The sequence below is a fragment of the Theropithecus gelada genome, chromosome 18 (assembly GCF_003255815.1).
Source record: "Theropithecus gelada isolate Dixy chromosome 18, Tgel_1.0, whole genome shotgun sequence".
In the NCBI taxonomy this organism is placed as follows: Eukaryota; Metazoa; Chordata; class Mammalia; order Primates; family Cercopithecidae; genus Theropithecus; species Theropithecus gelada.
The window spans coordinates 9,777,927-9,796,699 of NC_037686.1; the positions used below are offsets into that span (position 1 = coordinate 9,777,927).

Genomic DNA, 18,773 nt, shown 5'->3' on the forward strand with positions numbered 1-18,773 from the left:
GTATGAATCATGGTTACATGGCTTGCCTGGGTGACACAGCAGAGATAATTATTCTGTAAGATGCACTTGAATGTACCCTAAGGGAGATGGGTGGAAAAAGTGTTAACCACATCTGCGTTGAACAATCTGTAAAAAAAAAAAAGCATGACCAGAATGTGAAAGAGATCAACTCAACACCCATAGAGCTTTAAAACCCCCATTCTAACTTTCAGAGAAAATCTGCTGCTGTTGGCTACAGGGTCTCAACTGTGCTAGTGACATTGCCCCAATCTAACACTCAAAAAGACCCTTAGCTATCACCTTTCCAGGACCAGAAAAGACACCTTATGAACTCAGTGATGGGACTGAAATAGTCATTCTCTACTGCAATGGTTTCCTCTGGGGATGAAAAGGAATGGGATAGGCCGGGCGCGGTGGCTCATGCCTGTAATCCCAGCACTTTGGGAGGCCGAGGTGGGTGGATCATGAGGTCAGGAGATCAAGACCATCCTGGCTAAAACTGTGAAACCCCGTCTCTTCCAAAAAATACAAAAAAATTAGTCTGGTGTGGTGGCGCCTGTAGTCCCAGCTACTCGGGAGGCTGAGCCAGGAGAATGGCGTGAACCTGGGAGATGGAGCTTGCAGTGAGCCTAGGTCACGCCACTGCACTCCAGCCTGGGCGACAGAGCGAGATTCCATCTCAAAAAAAAAAAAAAGGAATGGGATAGGAGTGGAGAACATTTACTTTATCTGTAGGGCTTCATTTCATAGGAGAGAGAGAAAAGGGAAAAAGAAAACAAATTCAGCAGGATGCGGTGGCTCATACCTGGAATCCCAGCACCCTGGGAGGCTGAGGTGAGAGGACTGCTTAAGCCCAGGAGTTCAAGACCAGCCTGGGCCACATAGTGAGACCCAAGGTTGGTTTAACCCACAGATGCAAAAGCCATGGATACAGAGGGCCAACTGTATTTTTTTTTCCGCCCTGAAGGTTGGTATTGAACATTTTAGAGTAGTTTCAAAACAACATCGAGATGCTTCTTTCTTCTTCATTTCATTTCTTTACCAACTTTCAGCCTTTTTATTTCCACTTTTTACTTCTACTGGTGTTTACCATTTATTGTTTATTAATTTCAACTTCCTCAAGGCATGGCAACAAATGTGAAATTTACTTTTGGAAGAAAGAACTTACCTCACACACACAGAGTGTCTAGTGGAAAAAAACCAAACCAAACCAAACAAAAAAACCTCCATTACAGCTTCTTTCTTAAAATTAAAGTGAGTTTTTAGTTCTCTGGAAAAGAAAGTGTGGAGGACGAGGAAATATGAGCCGTCATCTGCTTCTCCCAAGCCTCCCTGTTTCATGATCTCATTCTAGGCCCAGGCAGTCATCTCCCCACCCAGGACCTAGGAAAGGTCATCTTCTGGACACAGGAATTGCAAGTATCCCAGAGCCAGTAGGGAATTTCCATGCAAGGAACATGACAGCAAAAGCCCGGGAAACAGAAGGGCCGCAACTCCACCCCAGATACTTTGCCAGGGCTCTTGCCAGGCCATGCTGAATGAAGAAAGATGTCCCTTGTTTCACTTTTGAGAAGACATCTGAGTTAGCCCTAACTTATGTGGTTGCATGTTGCCCGAATAATATAGAATAATAATAGAACAGTGCTGTCTCCTCTTTTGAGAATCACTGTCTTACTCGGTGACTTTTATTATGGGAGTCTATTATATAGCTCAAGCATCAGACGTAATTGAGAACCATCAGCTCAAAGTTCTTAGGTAAATCAGAATAGCTGGAGTTCCTGTGATAGCTCCCAGGAGCTGTGGAACCCAGCCATCAGAGTGGAGACCTAGGTACCCTGGTCATAACCTCCCAGGATTCATTCTGAGATTTGCCAGTCTCACAGTCCTACCCTTCAGCAAGATAATTCAGAGAGGTTTCCATAAACCTCAGAGCTTACCTACAGCCGCATGCTCACTTAGGAAGTGCCTGCTCCATATACCTTCTCAGAGCTGGAAGAGGTCACCCAGAGAGCATACCTGTCCCAGGAGACCAAGATATCCAGTCACCTAAGATAATCTACACTTTGTTTTTCCTCTTCTCTCCTAGCCAGGGCAAGTGTGGCCCTCACAGTGGGCACACCCATAGAAGAGGTAGAGGTTTCTGACCCTACATAATAACCAATAATTATTAAGTGCCTACTGTAAATCCAACACAGCCCTAAGCAATTCAAATACACTAATGCTTTTAACCTTCCCAACAACCCTCCAAATAGGTACCATTAGCCCCATTTTACATATGGGAAAGTAGAGATGGTGACTTGTCCAGGCAGTAGATGGTGAGGACTCTGGCCCACTCAGGCCCTGTGTCTCCGTAAGTTGTCCTTTCTGGGGATGTTAAGCAAAGGAGAGGAGGTCTTGCACAATTGATTTATTAGTTAAAGAGGAAAAGGATAACCACTCCAAGAGATTTTAAAAGCAGAGCAGAAAAATAGAACTTAGGCCTAAGAAATTGCTGCTAGACAGCTGTCAAGGGAGACCCCTCGAGATCACGGAGGGAGGGGACAGATATCTGCCTGTGAGCTGTTTGGTGTGGCTGGTGACATATTAGAGGAAATAGAAATGCACTGAGTGACTTGTGGGAATGCTGAAATAGTTGAGTAACGCCTACGTAGAATGTGCATCAGAAACCATTATCTAGCCTAGCAGTTTAAAACAAATAAAGGAGCAAATTGCTAGAAAACCCTGGGCCAGAATGGAGTTTCTTATTCTTCGATTTCTGTCGCTCAGACTTTGTGGGGTATGAGGTTGAGAAAGGCTTCATTTCACTCGGGTGTCTGGCTCTGTATATTCACAACAACCGGATTGCTTAAATCCTGTAAAGATTTCCAGAGGGGCAAGTGCTCTTCTGAGACGTTCTCCTGCTTTAGTTTTTGATCCCTTCCTTCCCAACCATTACGGCGTGTTGAGAACACCCTGGTGGGTAGCGGGGCAGCTGCACCCAGTCCCAAACTGTGCAGGCGAGCCCCAGGGAGACTGCAGAGCTGGGCATTGCTCAGCAGAGAGCAGCTCCGCTCGGTCGGAGCACGCCTGCCGGCAGCTGGGGAGACAAGAAGTAGCCTGTTGCAGAGACGGAGATTTTCAGCACGGTGCCTAGGGAATTCGCCCCATGTTGTTAACAGGAAGATTGGGCTGTGGAGTGTAAAAGCTGGGACGGCCTTGGTGTTTTCTAGGCAACAGACTGAACATGTTCACTCCTTAGAAAATACTTCAGTCAGTCACAGCTCTTTCCTAACAGTACCAGTGGCTGAGCTCCGGAAAAATATGAAAGGATATGGATGGGATATGGTGAGTGCCAAGAGATTCCCCCTCCAGTTTAGTGTTGCTTTCCTTGTGTTTGGGCTTGTATTAGAAAAACAAGCCAGCCGACCATGACGGCTGACTCCATCAATCCAAAACTATACTGGTAAACACTTGAAATTCATCCTTGCGGTAAAGGAAGTTAAAAAAAAAAAAAAAAAAAGCAACAACTGTTTGCCTCTTCTCTTGGTAACATCCAGTTCTTGGTAACATCAGTGCTGGAAAACTCCATTGCTCCCAAGAAATATGCAGGAGGAGCATGTGTTTTTCCAAGTTGATTTTATTACTTTAACCCAGGAGCCTCTGTGACATAGACCAACAGGGTAACAACAGTGATTGGGCTGTCTGGGTGGGCATGAGTGTTCAGTGTGTGTGTGTGCCATTTTTCCTAATTATTACAGCATAACTTCCTCTTTGCTTTACCAGACTAAATCTCAACGATGAAGCAAGATGTGTAAATTTCTCGTATGTTTGCTCTTTTCAGTTCTAGGCAAAATCCGAACCGCAGTGGGCAGTGCTCAACTTCTCATGGCCCAGAAATTCTACCAGTTCAGAGAACTGTGTGAAGAAAACCTGGTAGGTAACACTCTCCTTCTATAATTTCCCTGCTAGTGCCATAAGAAGAACATCTTACCAAGACTGGCCCAACTCAAGTAAAACTGATTTTGAACCAAGTCAAGGTCCATTGGAGTCTCTCACTTGGAACAGAGAATTGTCTGATGAATCTTATTTCCTGATTGTCTTAAAATTAAAATGTTTATTTTTCACTTAAATAATCTTAGAAGAAAAAATTCAATCAAGTTAAAACTATTTCCTGCTTTTTTTGTAACTGAAAATTTTCCATTTTCCTGGCTTTCACATGGCATCTCTGATTGTATTGTTCTTATCAAAATATGAAGCAGCTTGATATTTCTAAAATAATATTGCCCAAAAAAATCATTTTGGATAGTGATTTTCTTTCTAAAATAGCAGTCAATGACTATTTCCTAATCTGAGTTCTCTGTTTTAATTCAAGAGCCAGAAGTCAAGGATGTTACAAAGTGTAGATTTGATCTCCTTGAGACAAATGAAGAATTCATCCTTCTTGGACATGCAAAAACAAAGCAAAACAGGCTGGGCGCAATGGCTCATGCCTGTAATCCCAACACTTTGGGAGGCCAAGGCAGGCGGATCACCTGAGGTCAGGAGTTCGAGACCAGCCTGGCCAAGATGGTGAAACCCTGTCTCTACTAAAGATATAAAAATTAGCTGGGTGTGGCGGCGGGTGCCGGTCATCCCAGCTACTGGGGAGGCTGAGGGAAGAGAATCGCTTGAACATAGGAGGCAGAGGTTGCAGCGAGCTGAGATTGAGCCATTGCACGCTAGCTTGGGCAACAGAGTGAGACTTCGTCTAAAAAAATAAAATAAAATAAAATAAATCCCTGCAAGAATAGCTTTTATTGCTCAATTGTTGGTCAAGCTGGGTCTAAAACAAAGAAAATGAAAAGCAACTTGTTTACCTTGTGGCAAGTGAAAACAATTATTAGCAATCTAAATGACTTAAAATATGATCTTAGAGGTTTTTGTTTTTCTTTTATCCCCAACAATTGACAGGCATGATTTTTGAGTTTTTGTTTTGTTTGGTTTGGTTTGGTTTTGTGATAGAGTCTCGCTCTGTCGCCCAGGTTGGAGTGCAATGGCGTGATCTCAGCTTACTGCAACCTCTGCCTCCCAGGTTCAAGCGATTCTCCTGCCTCAGCACCCCAAGTAGCTAGGACTACAGGCACATGCCACCATGTCCAGCTAATTTTTTGTATTATTATTATCATTTTAGTAGAGATGGGGTTTCACTGTGTTAGCCAGGATAGTCTCAAACTCTTGACCTTGTGATCCTCCCATCTCGGCCTCCCAAAGTGCTGGTATTTACAGGTGTGAGCCACGGCACCCGGCCAGTTTTGGAGTTTTAACCACTTCTTGTTAACAAGGAGAAATACAGACTGAAAGAAATTTATGTAGACAGGGATCAACCAAGAGAAAATATAAAGTATGGAAAAGTTGGTAGTCTCCATCCCTCTTTTCTTTTTGTAATCTCTCTTTAGGGCTGTTCCCACACTCTCCCACCCCCTGCCTAATACACACACATTTATAATTCATTTTCCCCTCTCTCAGAAAAAATAAACTCACCCTTCTTCCAATTTTTCAGAAATTTATTCTGGTTTATGAGATCATTATTATTAGTAAATGTATTAATAAGTGAATTCAGTCCAACAAATATTCTATCAAGCTTCAGCTATGGGCCAGGTACAGAACTCCTACTAATTTGCAAACTTGCTAATATGTCACAGATCTCAATTAACATGATTCTCTGTGCTTTAAATATAAGAAAGCTTATATAAAGCCGTATTGCTCAAACATGTACATGAGGAATAGGTACATGAGGAAGTCAATGCGTACACGATGCAGGGAAAACACAACACACCTTGTTAAAAGAAATATATGATGAGCAACTATATTATGAAGAAGAATAAACATTGTACAAATTTTAAAGGTGAAATTGCAGACAAAAGTTTTGAAAAATTTGCAGATTTCTTTTTTTTTTTTCACATGGAGTTTCACTTTTTTTTTTTTTTTCTTGAGACGGAGTTTCACTCTTGTTGCCCAGGCTGGAGTGGAATGGTGCGATCTCGGCTCACTGCAACCTCCGCCTCCCAGGTTCAAGAGATTCTTCTGCCTCACTCTCCCGAGTAGCTGGGATTACAGGCATGCGCCACCACTCCCGGTCAATTTTGTATTTTTAGTAGGCAGGGTTTCTCCGTGTTGGTCAGGCCGGTCTCAGACTCCTGACCTCAGGTGATCCGCCCACCTGGGCCACCCAAAGTGTTGGGATTACAGGCATGGGCCACCGTGCCCAGCCCAGAGTTTCACTCTTGTTGCCCAGGCTGGAGTGCAATAGCACGATCTCAGCTCACTGCCACCTCCACCTCCCAGTTCAAGCTATTCTCCTGCCTCAACCTCCCAAGTAGCTGGGTTTACAGGCACCCACCACCACACCCAGCTAATTTTTGGTATTTTTAGTAGAAACAGGGTTTTACCATGTTGGCTATGTTGGCTAGGCTAGTCTTAAACTCCTGGACCTCAGGTGATCCACCCTCCTCGGCCTCCCAAAGTGTAGGGATTACAGGTGTGAGCCACTGCACTGGGTCCAAAAATGTGCAGATTTCTAGAAAATGTTAACCTCATTAAAGCCAGCTTTTGACGTTTCCTAGTTCCTTATGGGCTCACATTTCTTGGCCACTAGAAGCACATAGGTGGTAAACTATGCTTCTCATATTTTAGGTAGACTGAGGCACAGTGGGGGAAGAGAGTCACAATGCTGGTCAAACCAGGCCCCTCCGGAAACAAGTCAAGAGCCTGACATGCGCCTGACACCATGCTGAGAGCGTTTACATTCCTGGTCTGGTTACATGCTCAAAAAAAACACATGGAGTTGACAGTGACTTTTTTTTTTTTTTTTTTTTTTCCGAGAAGGAGTCTCACTCTGTTGCTCAGGCTGGGAGTGCAGTGGCACGATCTCAGCTCATTGCAACCTCCGCCTCCCGGGTTCAAGCGATTCTCCTGCCTCAGCCTCCTGAGTAGCTGGGACTATAGGCGCCCACAACCACACCCAGCTAATTTTTTATATTTTTAGTAGAGACGGGGTTTCGCCATGTTAGCCAGGCTGGTCTCGAACTCCTGACCTCGTGATCCTCCCGCCTCGGCCCCCAAAGTGCTGGGATTACAGGCTTGAGCCACCGCGCCCGGCCGATAGTGACATTTTAATGACAGTTTACGAATGAGGAAAATGGGCACGGAAAATCTAAGAAACTTGCCCACAGCCCCATGGTAAAAGGCAGAGCCAAGATTCGAATCCCAGTCTATCCGACCACAATCCCTATAAATCCCACCCAGGATGTGAGTTCACTCCTCCTGATCGCGGAGTGGACTCAGCTCCATGCTCCTTTGCCCCAGGAGGCACCGCGGCCTGGTGGCAGCACTGCTGAGGTCCACAGCTGCATGAAAGTGGCACCGTAATTTGTCAGAACCAGACCCAGCCTCCTTTGAAGAGTTCCTATTCTGAGGAGAAAAATCATAGCTCTATTTTGAAAACACTTACTCATTATCACAAACTAGACTCTCAGGCTTAGAATGAATAGACAAAAGTTGGCCTCTTCCAACATAACTAAACCAAGGACTCCAGCCTCCCTTGACCCTCCCCACTCTCCCCTCCAGCCCCCACCTCTGGTCTCCAAGGCTCAGATTAAGGAGTGAGCTGCCGCTGCACACGACTCACTGATTTGGAGAATGGCTGAGCCTAAACGCTTTCTCTCTGTTTCTCTGTCTATCTTCTTAATGATGTGGGAGCAAAGAGATTCTTTATGAGAAAGGAACAAATTGCCCATTATACAGAGTTAAATACATTTAAGAAAACACCGGCAGGGCGGAGTGGCTTGTACCTGTAATCCCAGCACTTGGGAGGTCGAGGCAGGAGGATCTTGTGGCCAGGAGTTCAAGACCCGCCTGAGCAACAATGTGAGACCCCCATCTCTACAAAAAACACAAAAATTAGCCAGGCATGGTGGTGCATACCTGTAATCCCAGCTGCTCAGGAGGCTGAGGCAGGAGAGTCACTTGAGCCTGGGAGGCAGAGGTTGCAGTGAGCTGAGATTGTGCCATTGCACTCCAGCCTGGGCAACAAGAGTGATGCTCTGTCTCAAAAATAAATAAATAGATATATTTATAAAGTTATAGTTCCCAAAGTGCCCAATAGTTGTAAAGTTCATTAAAAAATAAATTTTAAAGTTTGTGTTCTATTCAGTATTAAAATGTATTCTAACGATGTCTGAATTAATGAAAGCGTTTCTCTGTAGTATTCTGATTTAGTAAACTAAAAAAAAAAAGTATTTTTCAGTATTTAGGTTTTCAGAATAGACAGATACAAGTTTTGACGAAGGGCCTCTTAAATACAGTTTGATGCTCCTACAATCTATTTGGCCTCATTGGTAACTAAAACTAAACTATTCACATTTTGAAAATCAATGAAGTCTTGAGGTCACCAGGCCTATTGGCTACATTGTTTCAGTACATCAATGTACGAAATGATAGTTCAGTGGAATCAGAGAGTGTAGGTACACTGCAGTGTTTTCTTTTCTCTTTTCCTTTCTTTTTTTGAGACAGCCTCACTCTGTGGCCCAGGCAGGTGTGCAGTGGTACGATCGCGGCTCCTTGTAGCCTCCCACCTCCCAGGCTCAGGTGATCCTCCCACTTCCGCCTCCTGGGTAGCTGACACCACAGACACGTGGTCAAAGCTTGTACCTGTCTATTCTGGAAATCTAAATATTGAAAAATCCTTTTTTTTGTTTTAGTTTACTAAATCAGAATACTACAGAGAAACCCTTTCATTAATTCAGACATCATTGGAATAGATTTTAATAATGAATCAAACACTTACAAACTTTAAAATTTTGGGGTTTTTTTTTTGGTTTTTTTTTTTTTTTTTTTTTTGAGACGGAGTCTTGCTCTGTCGCCAGGGCTGGAGTGCAGTGGCCGGATCTCAGCTCACTGCAAGCTCCGCCTCCCGGGTTCACGCCATTCTCCTGCCTCAGCCTCCTGAGTAGCTGGGACTACAGGCGCCTGCCACCTCGCCCGGCTAGTTTTTTGTATTTTTTAGTAGAGACGGGGTTTCACCGTGTTAGCCAGGATGGTCTCGATCTCCTGACCTCGTGATCCACCCGTCTCGGCCTCCCAAAGTGCTGGGATTACAGGCTTGAGCCACCGCGCCTGGCCACAAACTTTAAAATTTATTTCTTCTAATGAACTTTAGAACTTTTGGGCACTTTGGGAACTATACATTTATAAACAGAACTAGCTATCTATCTATCTATTTATTTATTTATTTTTGAGACAGAGTGTCACTCTTGTCACCCAGGCTGGAGTGCAATGGCACAACCTTGGCTCACTGCAACCTCTGCCTCCCAGGTTCAAGAGATTCTCTTGCCTCAGCCTCCTGAGCAGCTGGGATTACAGGCATATGCCATCGTGCCTGGCCTATTTTTATATTTTTAGTAGAGATGGGGTTTTGTCATGTTGGCCAGGCTAGTCTCGAACTCCTGACCTCAGGTGTTCCACCCACTTCAGCCTCCCGAAGTGCTGGGATTACAGGTGTGAGCCACCACAACCAGCCTTCATTTATTTTTATTTTGAGGTAGGCCAATAATACTGGTGCACCCAAGAACTTAAAACATCTTTCCAATCCATTATTTTGATGGTCATCAACCGTGTACTTTCCAAAATTCTGATATCAGTTTTATTAGGGGTTAGTTTTAAAAGCATACACTGGCCTCATTCATGTTATTATAGGACGTGTAGTTTCACAGTCTATCCAGTTGCCTGAAATACCAAGAGGTCACCAAAACAGATACCAGTTAGAATCTCTTTTTTTTTTTTTTTTTTGAGACAGAGTCTCGCCCTGTCACCCAGGCTGGAGTGCAGTGGTGCAATCTCGGCTCACTGCAAGCTCCGCCTCCCGGGTTCACACCATTCTCCTGCCTTAGCCTCCCGAGTGGCTGGGACTACAGGCGCCTGCCACCACGCCTAGTTAATTTTTTGTATTTTTAGTAGAGACAGGGTTTCACCGTGTTAGCCAGGATGGTCTTGATCTCCTGACCTTGTGATCTGCCCACCTGGGCCTCCCAAAGTGCTGGGATTACAGGCGTGAACCACTGCGCCTGGCCCTAAGATCTCTTGACATATGGAGGCTGCTACCCATCTAACCATGAATGCCTTTAGCTACTGCTGCAGGTAGTGATTAACAAAGAGTATGACATTTTCAGCCTCCTAGCTGTGTTTTTTCTGTCTTAGGTCATATAAATTCAGGTTTATACATTCTGTTATCAGGGATATGTAGATGGGGCAAAGAAAGTCAATCCTGAAACACTAAAGAATGTTTACTATTACTTAGCAAATGGGTCGTTACAGACATGTAGATATATGTATGTGGAGATAATGTGTTCTCACATTTGCTATATGATTTTATGCTCAATTTAAAATGAATGGCTTTCCAAATGATTTTCTCAAAGCAGTCATATGATAAAATTACTTCCTATGATAAAATTACTTCCTATATTATTAAACATCTTAATTATTAAACACATAGTGCTTTGAAAATCCAATATTTTATTACTAATCATTTGTTTACCCTAGTGTTTTACTTGACATGAATATTTAAACTAATCTTATTTTAGAGTCCTTATCTGTTCTCTGGATAAATTGTATGGCATGTAGTCGAATACAAACTCTAATAATAATATACTGTATTTTTTTTCAAAAATGGCATTTTCATTTAAATATGGTGTTTTAAAATGCATCCTGTAGTAGATCACACGTTCTGGGATTTTCCATATGTTTAGACCCTTCCCCCATACCATATTGAATTGATAGATGTGGTCTCACAACAGAAGAGTTTTACAACCTTGACATTTGAGAATCACTGACTCAAATGGATGAGTGTATAAAATTACCATTTGTAACCTCACTTTTACCTCATGTCTGAAAACAGAAAGGAACTCATCCTCCTTATGTTGTTTGAAATATTTGAAAATGCCTCTTTGGGCCTGTGCTTGTCGAGAATTGCCTCTAAAGCATGAATGTTTTTCTTTCTCTTGTGCAGAATCCTAATGCTCATCCAAGACCCACCTCCCAGGATTTGGCGGGGTTTTGGGACATGCTGCAGTTGTCCATAGAAAATATTAGTATGAAATTTGATGAACTTCATCAGTTAAAGGCCAATAATTGGAAACAGATGGATCCTCTTGACAAGAAGGTAGAACAATGTAGATTTTGTATGGTTCATTTAAAAACCTGCACAAACACTGGACAGTCTAAGTAGGCTTCTGCATTCAGTCCTGCTGTTTACAATGTGAAATGGAGCTGATATCATATTCATTTCATTGTAATGACAATGTTTACATAGTAACCATTTGGGATATTATCTGTAATATGTTTCAGGCATATTTTTAAAGAAAAACCTGTCTCTGTGAATTGGAAAATGGGAATGTGGCTTTTTTGTTAATTAAACTTTAAGTTAAACCATTTTAGTTACTGGAAGGAACCGCCTCCATTTTGCTTTTTAAACTAAAATAAATGACATCTTCAGTGCATGAATCCATAGAACAAGAATTCAACTTCCTTATACCCCTAGGATGTGTTTTCAAGAAAAATAGGATGCCCTGAAAAATAACTGACTTTGATAATCATTTCATAAATATAATAATAAAGAAATTACTGTTGTTTAAGTCTAAAAATATATATACCATAAAGTTTCACAGTAATTATATAAATGTTGGGATTTTTTTTTTTTTTCAAAAGAGTTTTGCTTTTGGTTGATTTGCCTTGGGGAATATTGCTCACCGGGGTCCTCATGCAACAGTTTAGAAATAAAGACTTAAATTCTTTTACTTTAATTAATCAACTGTAATTTTCACGTTTGATTATGGTGTTCCACGAGGCTCACACAGGTATCCAACGTCCAGCTCCCCAGGCTGGCGTGTCGAACATGACTTTTTTAACCCTTTGCTTTCCTATGGCCTCAGGTCAAATAATTCCAAGAGAATCAACCTCCGAAAATTGAATGGCTGTTCCCTTGTAATGCTGGTGGCCCTGTTCTTTTCAGGTCCCCCCACCCGTCAGAGAGCTAACAGCAATCTAATCCATTCTGCTGCCGCATATCATGTTTTCAGGGTTCTTGGGGTCAGTGGGCTCCCAGGAAAAATCCAGTCCCAAGGGACCATCTGTAAGTGACAAGAGGGTGATGCTCTCATCACTGTCCCCCATTTCCAATTCTGTCACCATCAAAATGGGGGTTGTAGTGTTAAGTTGGAAAGTACTGTTGATGTACATGTGGCCTCTCACTTGGGAAGCCAAACATTTGCACCCAATCTAGTTTTCTTTAATCTGTGTTTAAAACTATCTGCTAGATAAGCTTTAAATCAGTCTTATTTTAAGAAAACACTACACATGCACACACACTGGTAATTTAGTTTCCAGAGCTGATCAATCTAATTTCTTATTCATTTATTTTTTTATGATATAATTTTTTAATAATCATTGTTGGCCGGGCACGGTGGCTCATGTCTGTAATCCCAGCACTTTGGGAGGCCAAGGCGGGTGGATCACTTGAGTCCAGGAGTTCAAAACCAGCCTGGGCAACATGGTGAAACACTGTCTCTACAAAAAATACAAAAATTAGCTGGGCGTGGCGGTGCACACTTATAGTGCCAGCTATTGGGAGGCTAAGGTGGGAGGATTGCTTGAAATCGGAGAGTTTGAGTCTGCAGTGAGCCATGATTGCGCCACTGCACTCCAGCCTGGGTGACAGAGCGAGACCTTCTCTCAAAAATTAAAATAATAATAATAATTGTTTAAAAAATCAAAATGTATAAGGAAAATGACTTTAAAAATCCAGTATTCATATTCCTAAAAATATCCACTGAGTTATTCCACAATGAAGATTTAAAATGTCTAAAAGAAATGATGCTAAGAATTGATATATGTAACCTACTGATATTTACATAGTAAATCATTAGTTAGCTTGATTTTTAAGTTTTTTAATGGACTTTGCCTATGATCAGAGCTTTTCATCACCCCATGAACCTGAGGAGAAAAATGAACAAGCATAATCAGACTTGGTAGAATATAGTTTGCACTCCAGGCTCTCCTTTTTTCTCTTTTAAGCCACGCAGACTCCACCTTAGACAGCCGGTGGGGCAGCTCCAGGGTGAGAAGTTGAACTAGGCACTTGCCCTGGCAAGCAGGGAGGAATTGCTGTGTTGAGCATCGGTGTTAAGACACAAAGAGTGCCTTTGGAGAATCACTGAATCTGTATTTTAAGATAATGTTCACGCTTCGTTTTATGAGAATGGAGGGTATTTTGTTCAAAATGAAAACATCAGTTTTATGTGCACCCTTTCACAGTCTACAACTTGAACCTTCTTTCCCTAAAAGTCCTTTGTGGTCTAGATGCCATTCTTTCCTGCTGCCTTTTTTTTTTAATGCCAAAGAGCTGACTGTCTTTTGTTTTTGCTGGGGCACTGAAAATATCCGCCCGTTCCATAGTTTGCTGCTGCTAAGAGGAATGACCTCTTTCATCCTGTGTCAACTTTTCATGGCACAGTTTCTGCCCCTGTGATTGGAATTGCCTCCTGGGCCACCACAGTTATCCCGAGGTCCCTAGTCAGAGTCACCTTGGAACTGACTGAACTCTCGAGTGTAGGAAATATCAATGGCCTCCCGCTCCCGTGACCCTGTATATTGTATACGGCTTGTGTGTTCGTGTGTGGTGTGCAAAAGGGTCTAACCTGGTGTAGCACCAACAAAGCTAAAGAATACAATCTAATATTTCTTCTTCCTCCTTTGGTTATTTAGCTTTGGGGGGAAGGGGAGGGTGGGCGGGCCGGGGACAGGGCGGACATGTTTTTAAGCTCTGAACCAAGCTTGCACCCGGTGACTTGCGTCCTTAGAGGGGATGCAGGGGTGCTAAGATGCTGCTGCAGCCGCTGCTTCCTGGCCCATCTCTGGCACCAGGAGGAGTTTGGAGTCTCCAGAGAGAACCACACTCAATGTGCTGGGAGCCGCAGGCTTTCCGCAGGGGGCCTTTACAATGCCCACTTCCTTCCCTTGGAGAGACCTAGTTCTGCAACCCAGCCTTACCCCGGGCCTTAAGCTTACCGGGAATTTTTTTTTTTTTTTTTTCCTGCATCTTTTGAATACCCAAGCCAGAATAAGGAAGAAAAAAGTAGATATGCAGTATGCAGATCAGAACTAACCACCCCTAGGTAAAAAATGTGTGTTCTAACTACTGACCTATCCCAGTTTTTCCCAAGCTTGTCCTGAGAAGCTGTGTAATGTCCTGAACCTTCTGCTTTGATCAGGAGAGAAGGGCCCCTCCTCCAGTGCCAAAGAAGCCGGCGAAGGGCCCCGCGCCGCTGATCCGGGAGCGCTCGCTGGAGAGCTCGCAGCGCCAGGAGGCCCGCAAGCGCCTGATGGCCGCCAAGCGCGCCGCGTCCGTCCGCCAGAACTCGGCCACCGAGAGCGCCGAGAGCATCGAGATCTACATCCCCGAGGCGCAGACCCGGCTCTGAGCGCCCTGCAGCCCGGCCGCCGCCGCCAAGTATCTGTCCCCCTCCCCCTGCCACCCCTCTGCCGGCTCCCTCTTCCCCTCCGAGCCCGTCTGTTTCCGAGCTCAGTGACTTCCACTGTCGTGGTGTAGTTGTCCATCTCGCAGGAGCCGCCCCCCAGTCCCCGCGAAGCCCCCCACTTCCCGAACCCGTTTGCCCATCTTCTTCTTCACCGAGCTTCGCCCCCTGTCCTGATGCCGTCACCCTGCCTCGTACTGAGATCCAACCCTTTATTTTCTGGGCAAAGCCAAACCCACCTGTGTAGAAGTGACGCCTTTAGGTCACCCGCCATCCTCAGTTCTCTCGAGCTAGTCTGTTCAGCAATATAAAACCATAGGGTATTTCAGAAATCCAGTATCACAGGGTGATCCTTTGGGACTTACCGTCTTCCACATGAAAGAAACTAGGCCTCCGATTCCCTTTATTTCCCCTAAATGGTTATTCTTTTTACAAGGCAGATGGAGCACTTTATTCACGACCTCAGAAATCACACCATCTCACTGGAATCCATGAGGGACACAGAGAGAGGGGCCCAAGCCTGGCCTGGGGGTGGGGGACCTGGATGCGTAGCAAGGATGGGAGAAGCGAAATCTGCAGGTGCTGGGGGCACCTGCACACTCACAGCTGCACAAACTGCCTCACTGTTACTTCATCAATCACAGCTTCAAATGTTTCAATCAGCAGAAGATTGTAAATTCGATCTTTCAGGGAAATTAATCTATTCTGAAAGGCAATAACATGAAGCAAGGCAAAGGAGGCACTGATGGTTTAGGATATGACTTAAGGGATTTTTTTTGTCCTATTATTAAGAAAATCTAGACCTGAAATGTTTTCTCAACTCTTATTGTACTGTGTCTATTTCTACTGTTGTCGTGGCGGCTGTTTTTAAAGGGAAAGTGTCGGTTCTATTAATTTGTTAGTGTCCATCCAGGTGGGCCTACCTGATTCCACATATATAAGTACATATCTGCTTGTAAAGCACTGTAAATGGCAGCAAGGCTGTTTTCAGAGAAGAGTTTGGGTTTTCCTACCATCCCTTTGAATGCTACACATCCGTCTATTTTAACCCAAGTAGTTCATATTTCAGATATATTTTCTCCTTTCGTCTCCTCTCACTACTAGAGTCCAGTAGGACCTAGCATAGAATTCTGCCCTATGTCAGATGGCTAAATTTTGACCCCAATAGACACACTGCCTCATTCGAAAGAGCCAGCGCTGCCATCCTCAGGTTCCAGGTAGTGAGAGAAGAAATTCGACCTGCCAGGGTCAACAGCCATGAAGAGGTCGGGGAGTCATGATTCATAAACACTGAACGAAATCGAGGCTTTTGGCAGAGAGTGTGGATTTAGAATTTTCGTTATGATTGGTGGGCAGCATGCATCGGTATCTAGCTGAAGTTGTCTTTAAATGCCCTTACTCGTCACAGTTTAAACACTTAGGATGTGGCAATCTTAAGTATCACTGGCATTTTATGTCCAGCTCACACCCTAAAGCATCAGAAATTAAAAACAAAAGACTTTTAAAAACATACATCAAATATGCTTGCACCAGAGAAGCTTTTTAAAATACACTCTCATAGCCAGGTGCTAATTTAATTTTACTTATGAAATTAAGAGAGGTGATGGGTTCTAGCAACAAATATTTTCACGGACATATTCTAAAACCACTAGAGAATTCGCTACCTCTCAGAGCCATCGATGCTTTGAGCTACCTTTATAAACAGGGCACAAATGTTTACTGCTGTGGTTTACAAGAAAAGGGCTACTCACTTATTTTGAAACCAACCAACCAACTTTTAACTAGGGTGAACAAAGCACTTTGAGTGCTTTGTGAAATTGGAACATACAGAGATTTTGAGCTTCAAGTATTTGCTAGTTTTAAAAAGAATACACCTTTTCTTTACCTTGTAGCAGCAATTAAAAGTCACACAAAGCTTGCATCAAGTAGGGCCAACTGCCACTTGGGTAGCCTATGGTCACATTCAATACTGAGAATGACTTGGAACTCACAGATTAATATGAAAGAAGCAGCGTTCATCCCAAGACCCATGCTCACAATTACAGCTCCGTGCCCTGAGGTAGAGTTAAGATTTGGATTAAGAAATAGATTTCCAATACGATTCAAGATCATCCTACAATATTTTCTTTGGAAACTAATTTAGCCCATGATATTTTAAAGAGAGACAAGAGAAGGCCTATTTATCCTGTCTAAGTGAACGGTATTTGTATATTCATAAGCTATTTTTGGTAAGAATTTTAAATCTTTTAGCTCAAGGCCTACAGGGCATCATGACCTTTGCCTTCCTTGAAAATACAATTTAAATTGTACAAACACTTTATAAAAAACTAATGATTGATGTTAGAACATGACCCCACACAATGCTGCTTGACCCCTGAAACTGACATTCATGAGCATAACCTTTGTTACATCGTTCTTTTTGATGTAATTTGTAGAAATGTTTTTTAGTTCATAATGGAAAATGTATGTACCCTGAAAAATTACTTATTTTGTTTAACTTTGGTATAAAGGTGTTGGGCATTTTCTTGGGGAGGGGGGGATTACAAAAGAAGTTTGTCTCCCACATCAAAAAACGTTCAAAGAAATTAAGTATTTATTATATTTTTTGCAGATGTTTCCATACAATTCACATAACCTTTTTGTAAAGAGAGATGATGAAATGGATTAAAGATTTTTAATATTTGAAATGGTAAATAGAACTAATTTATTTGTAATATATTTCTGTTATTTATAGATGTTTCCTTAATGTTTTACTGTGCATTACCACTTTCATTTAAGCCTTATCCTTGTGAATTTACCATTTCTTTTTTAAAACATGTCTAGATGCATATTTTAAATAACTGGAATGTAAATCACTAGCATATCTGAATTCCCAAATGTAATTTTTAAAAATTATTTTGGTTTGGAAAAAAAAGATTCATTTGAAAGCCTTCAGATGGAGGGGTGGGGAACATTTTTATGGCTTTATGAATTGGAATTTCATAGGCTTATTTACCTAGATTGTGTGTGAACAAAAAAAATTGTAAATAGATGAATGTTTCCCATAATGTAAAAAGAAGAAATTAATAAAATAATTAATGCACTGCTTTCAGGTTGGTGTGTTTTTTCTAGAGTCCCACTTCTTCCAAAATATAACTCATTGTCTTTTGAGGGGAATACTTCTGCAGTTAAGAAGCGTATCATTCTAACTTACACTGTACAGCACATGGGCTATTCATTGTTGATGAGGCAGGGAGAACTTACATCCTGTTTAAAGGGGTTTCAATACTGAAGAACTAAAAAGTCCTTTTACTCTGATAATCACACTTGTGAAGTTTCAGTTCAGAAGCTGAGACTAACTTTCTATTTTATGAAGGAGTGATGAACCTTTCAAATGTGCATATTCATGTCAGTTTTACCTACTTTGATTTCTTTGCATACATTTCATCCACTTTGTTTCCTATACAACTCTCAAGTGTAGGGAAAATCAGAAAAATGCTTTGTAGCTTTCATTACATCCTTGCAATAATGAAAAACTGTGCCTCACTGAGGTTTAGTGACTTGCCCAATGTGCCACAATTATTAAAAGACAGATTTGAGTCCAGAACCCAAGGCTTTATTGAGCTCCTTTAGTGCCGTCGCTGTTATTCTTGCCACATTTAAAATTGGTAACTATTTGCCATTGTCAATTTTATCTGCTTTTCATTTAGGTCATATTTGTAAACCTTACTTTATATATATATATTTAAAAAAATACAAATTTGGCCAGGTGCAGTGGCTCACACATGTAATCCCAATACTTTGGGAGGCTGAGGCGGGTGAATCACCTGAGGTCAAAAATTTGAGACCAGCCTGGCCAACATGGTGAAACGCTGTCTCTACTAAAAATACAAAAATTAGCCAGACGTGGTGGCACATGTCTGTAATCCCAGCTACTCGGGAGGCTGAGTGAGGCAGGAGAAATGCTTGAACCCAAGAGGTGGAGGCTGCAGTGAGCAGAGATCGCACCACTATACTCTAGCCTGGGCGACAGAACAAGACTCTGTCTCAACAACAACAACAACAAAAAATACAAATTGACCCCAAAAAAGGGTAAATTAGAATTTTTTATGATGTGGACTTGCATTTATTTGTTACCTGAAAATGCCACAACTCTAAAACTTGTTTCCACAGTGCTTCCTCCTAATCCCCACCAACTTTTCACCTACATGCAACAACCTTGGAAATCAGCAAGCACATGAGCCACTTTTT

At 42.5% G+C, this 18,773-nt stretch overlaps 1 protein-coding gene across 8 annotated transcripts in view; it reads left to right on the plus strand.

Moving 5' to 3' along the window:
* The window catches only part of DLGAP1 (DLG associated protein 1), a 960,906-nt gene extending 943,276 nt beyond the window's left edge, over positions 1-17,630 (plus strand). For all 8 annotated transcript variants that reach the window (XM_025365244.1, XM_025365243.1, XM_025365245.1 and 5 more), the window contains 3 exons: positions 3,821-3,912; positions 11,021-11,173; positions 14,280-17,630. In XM_025365244.1, the coding sequence (XP_025221029.1) occupies positions 3,821-3,912; positions 11,021-11,173; positions 14,280-14,489 (455 nt within the window). In that variant the 3' untranslated portion in view covers positions 14,490-17,630. The remainder of the gene's footprint in view (positions 1-3,820; positions 3,913-11,020; positions 11,174-14,279) is intronic.
* The last annotated feature ends 1,143 nt before the right edge of the window (positions 17,631-18,773 follow it).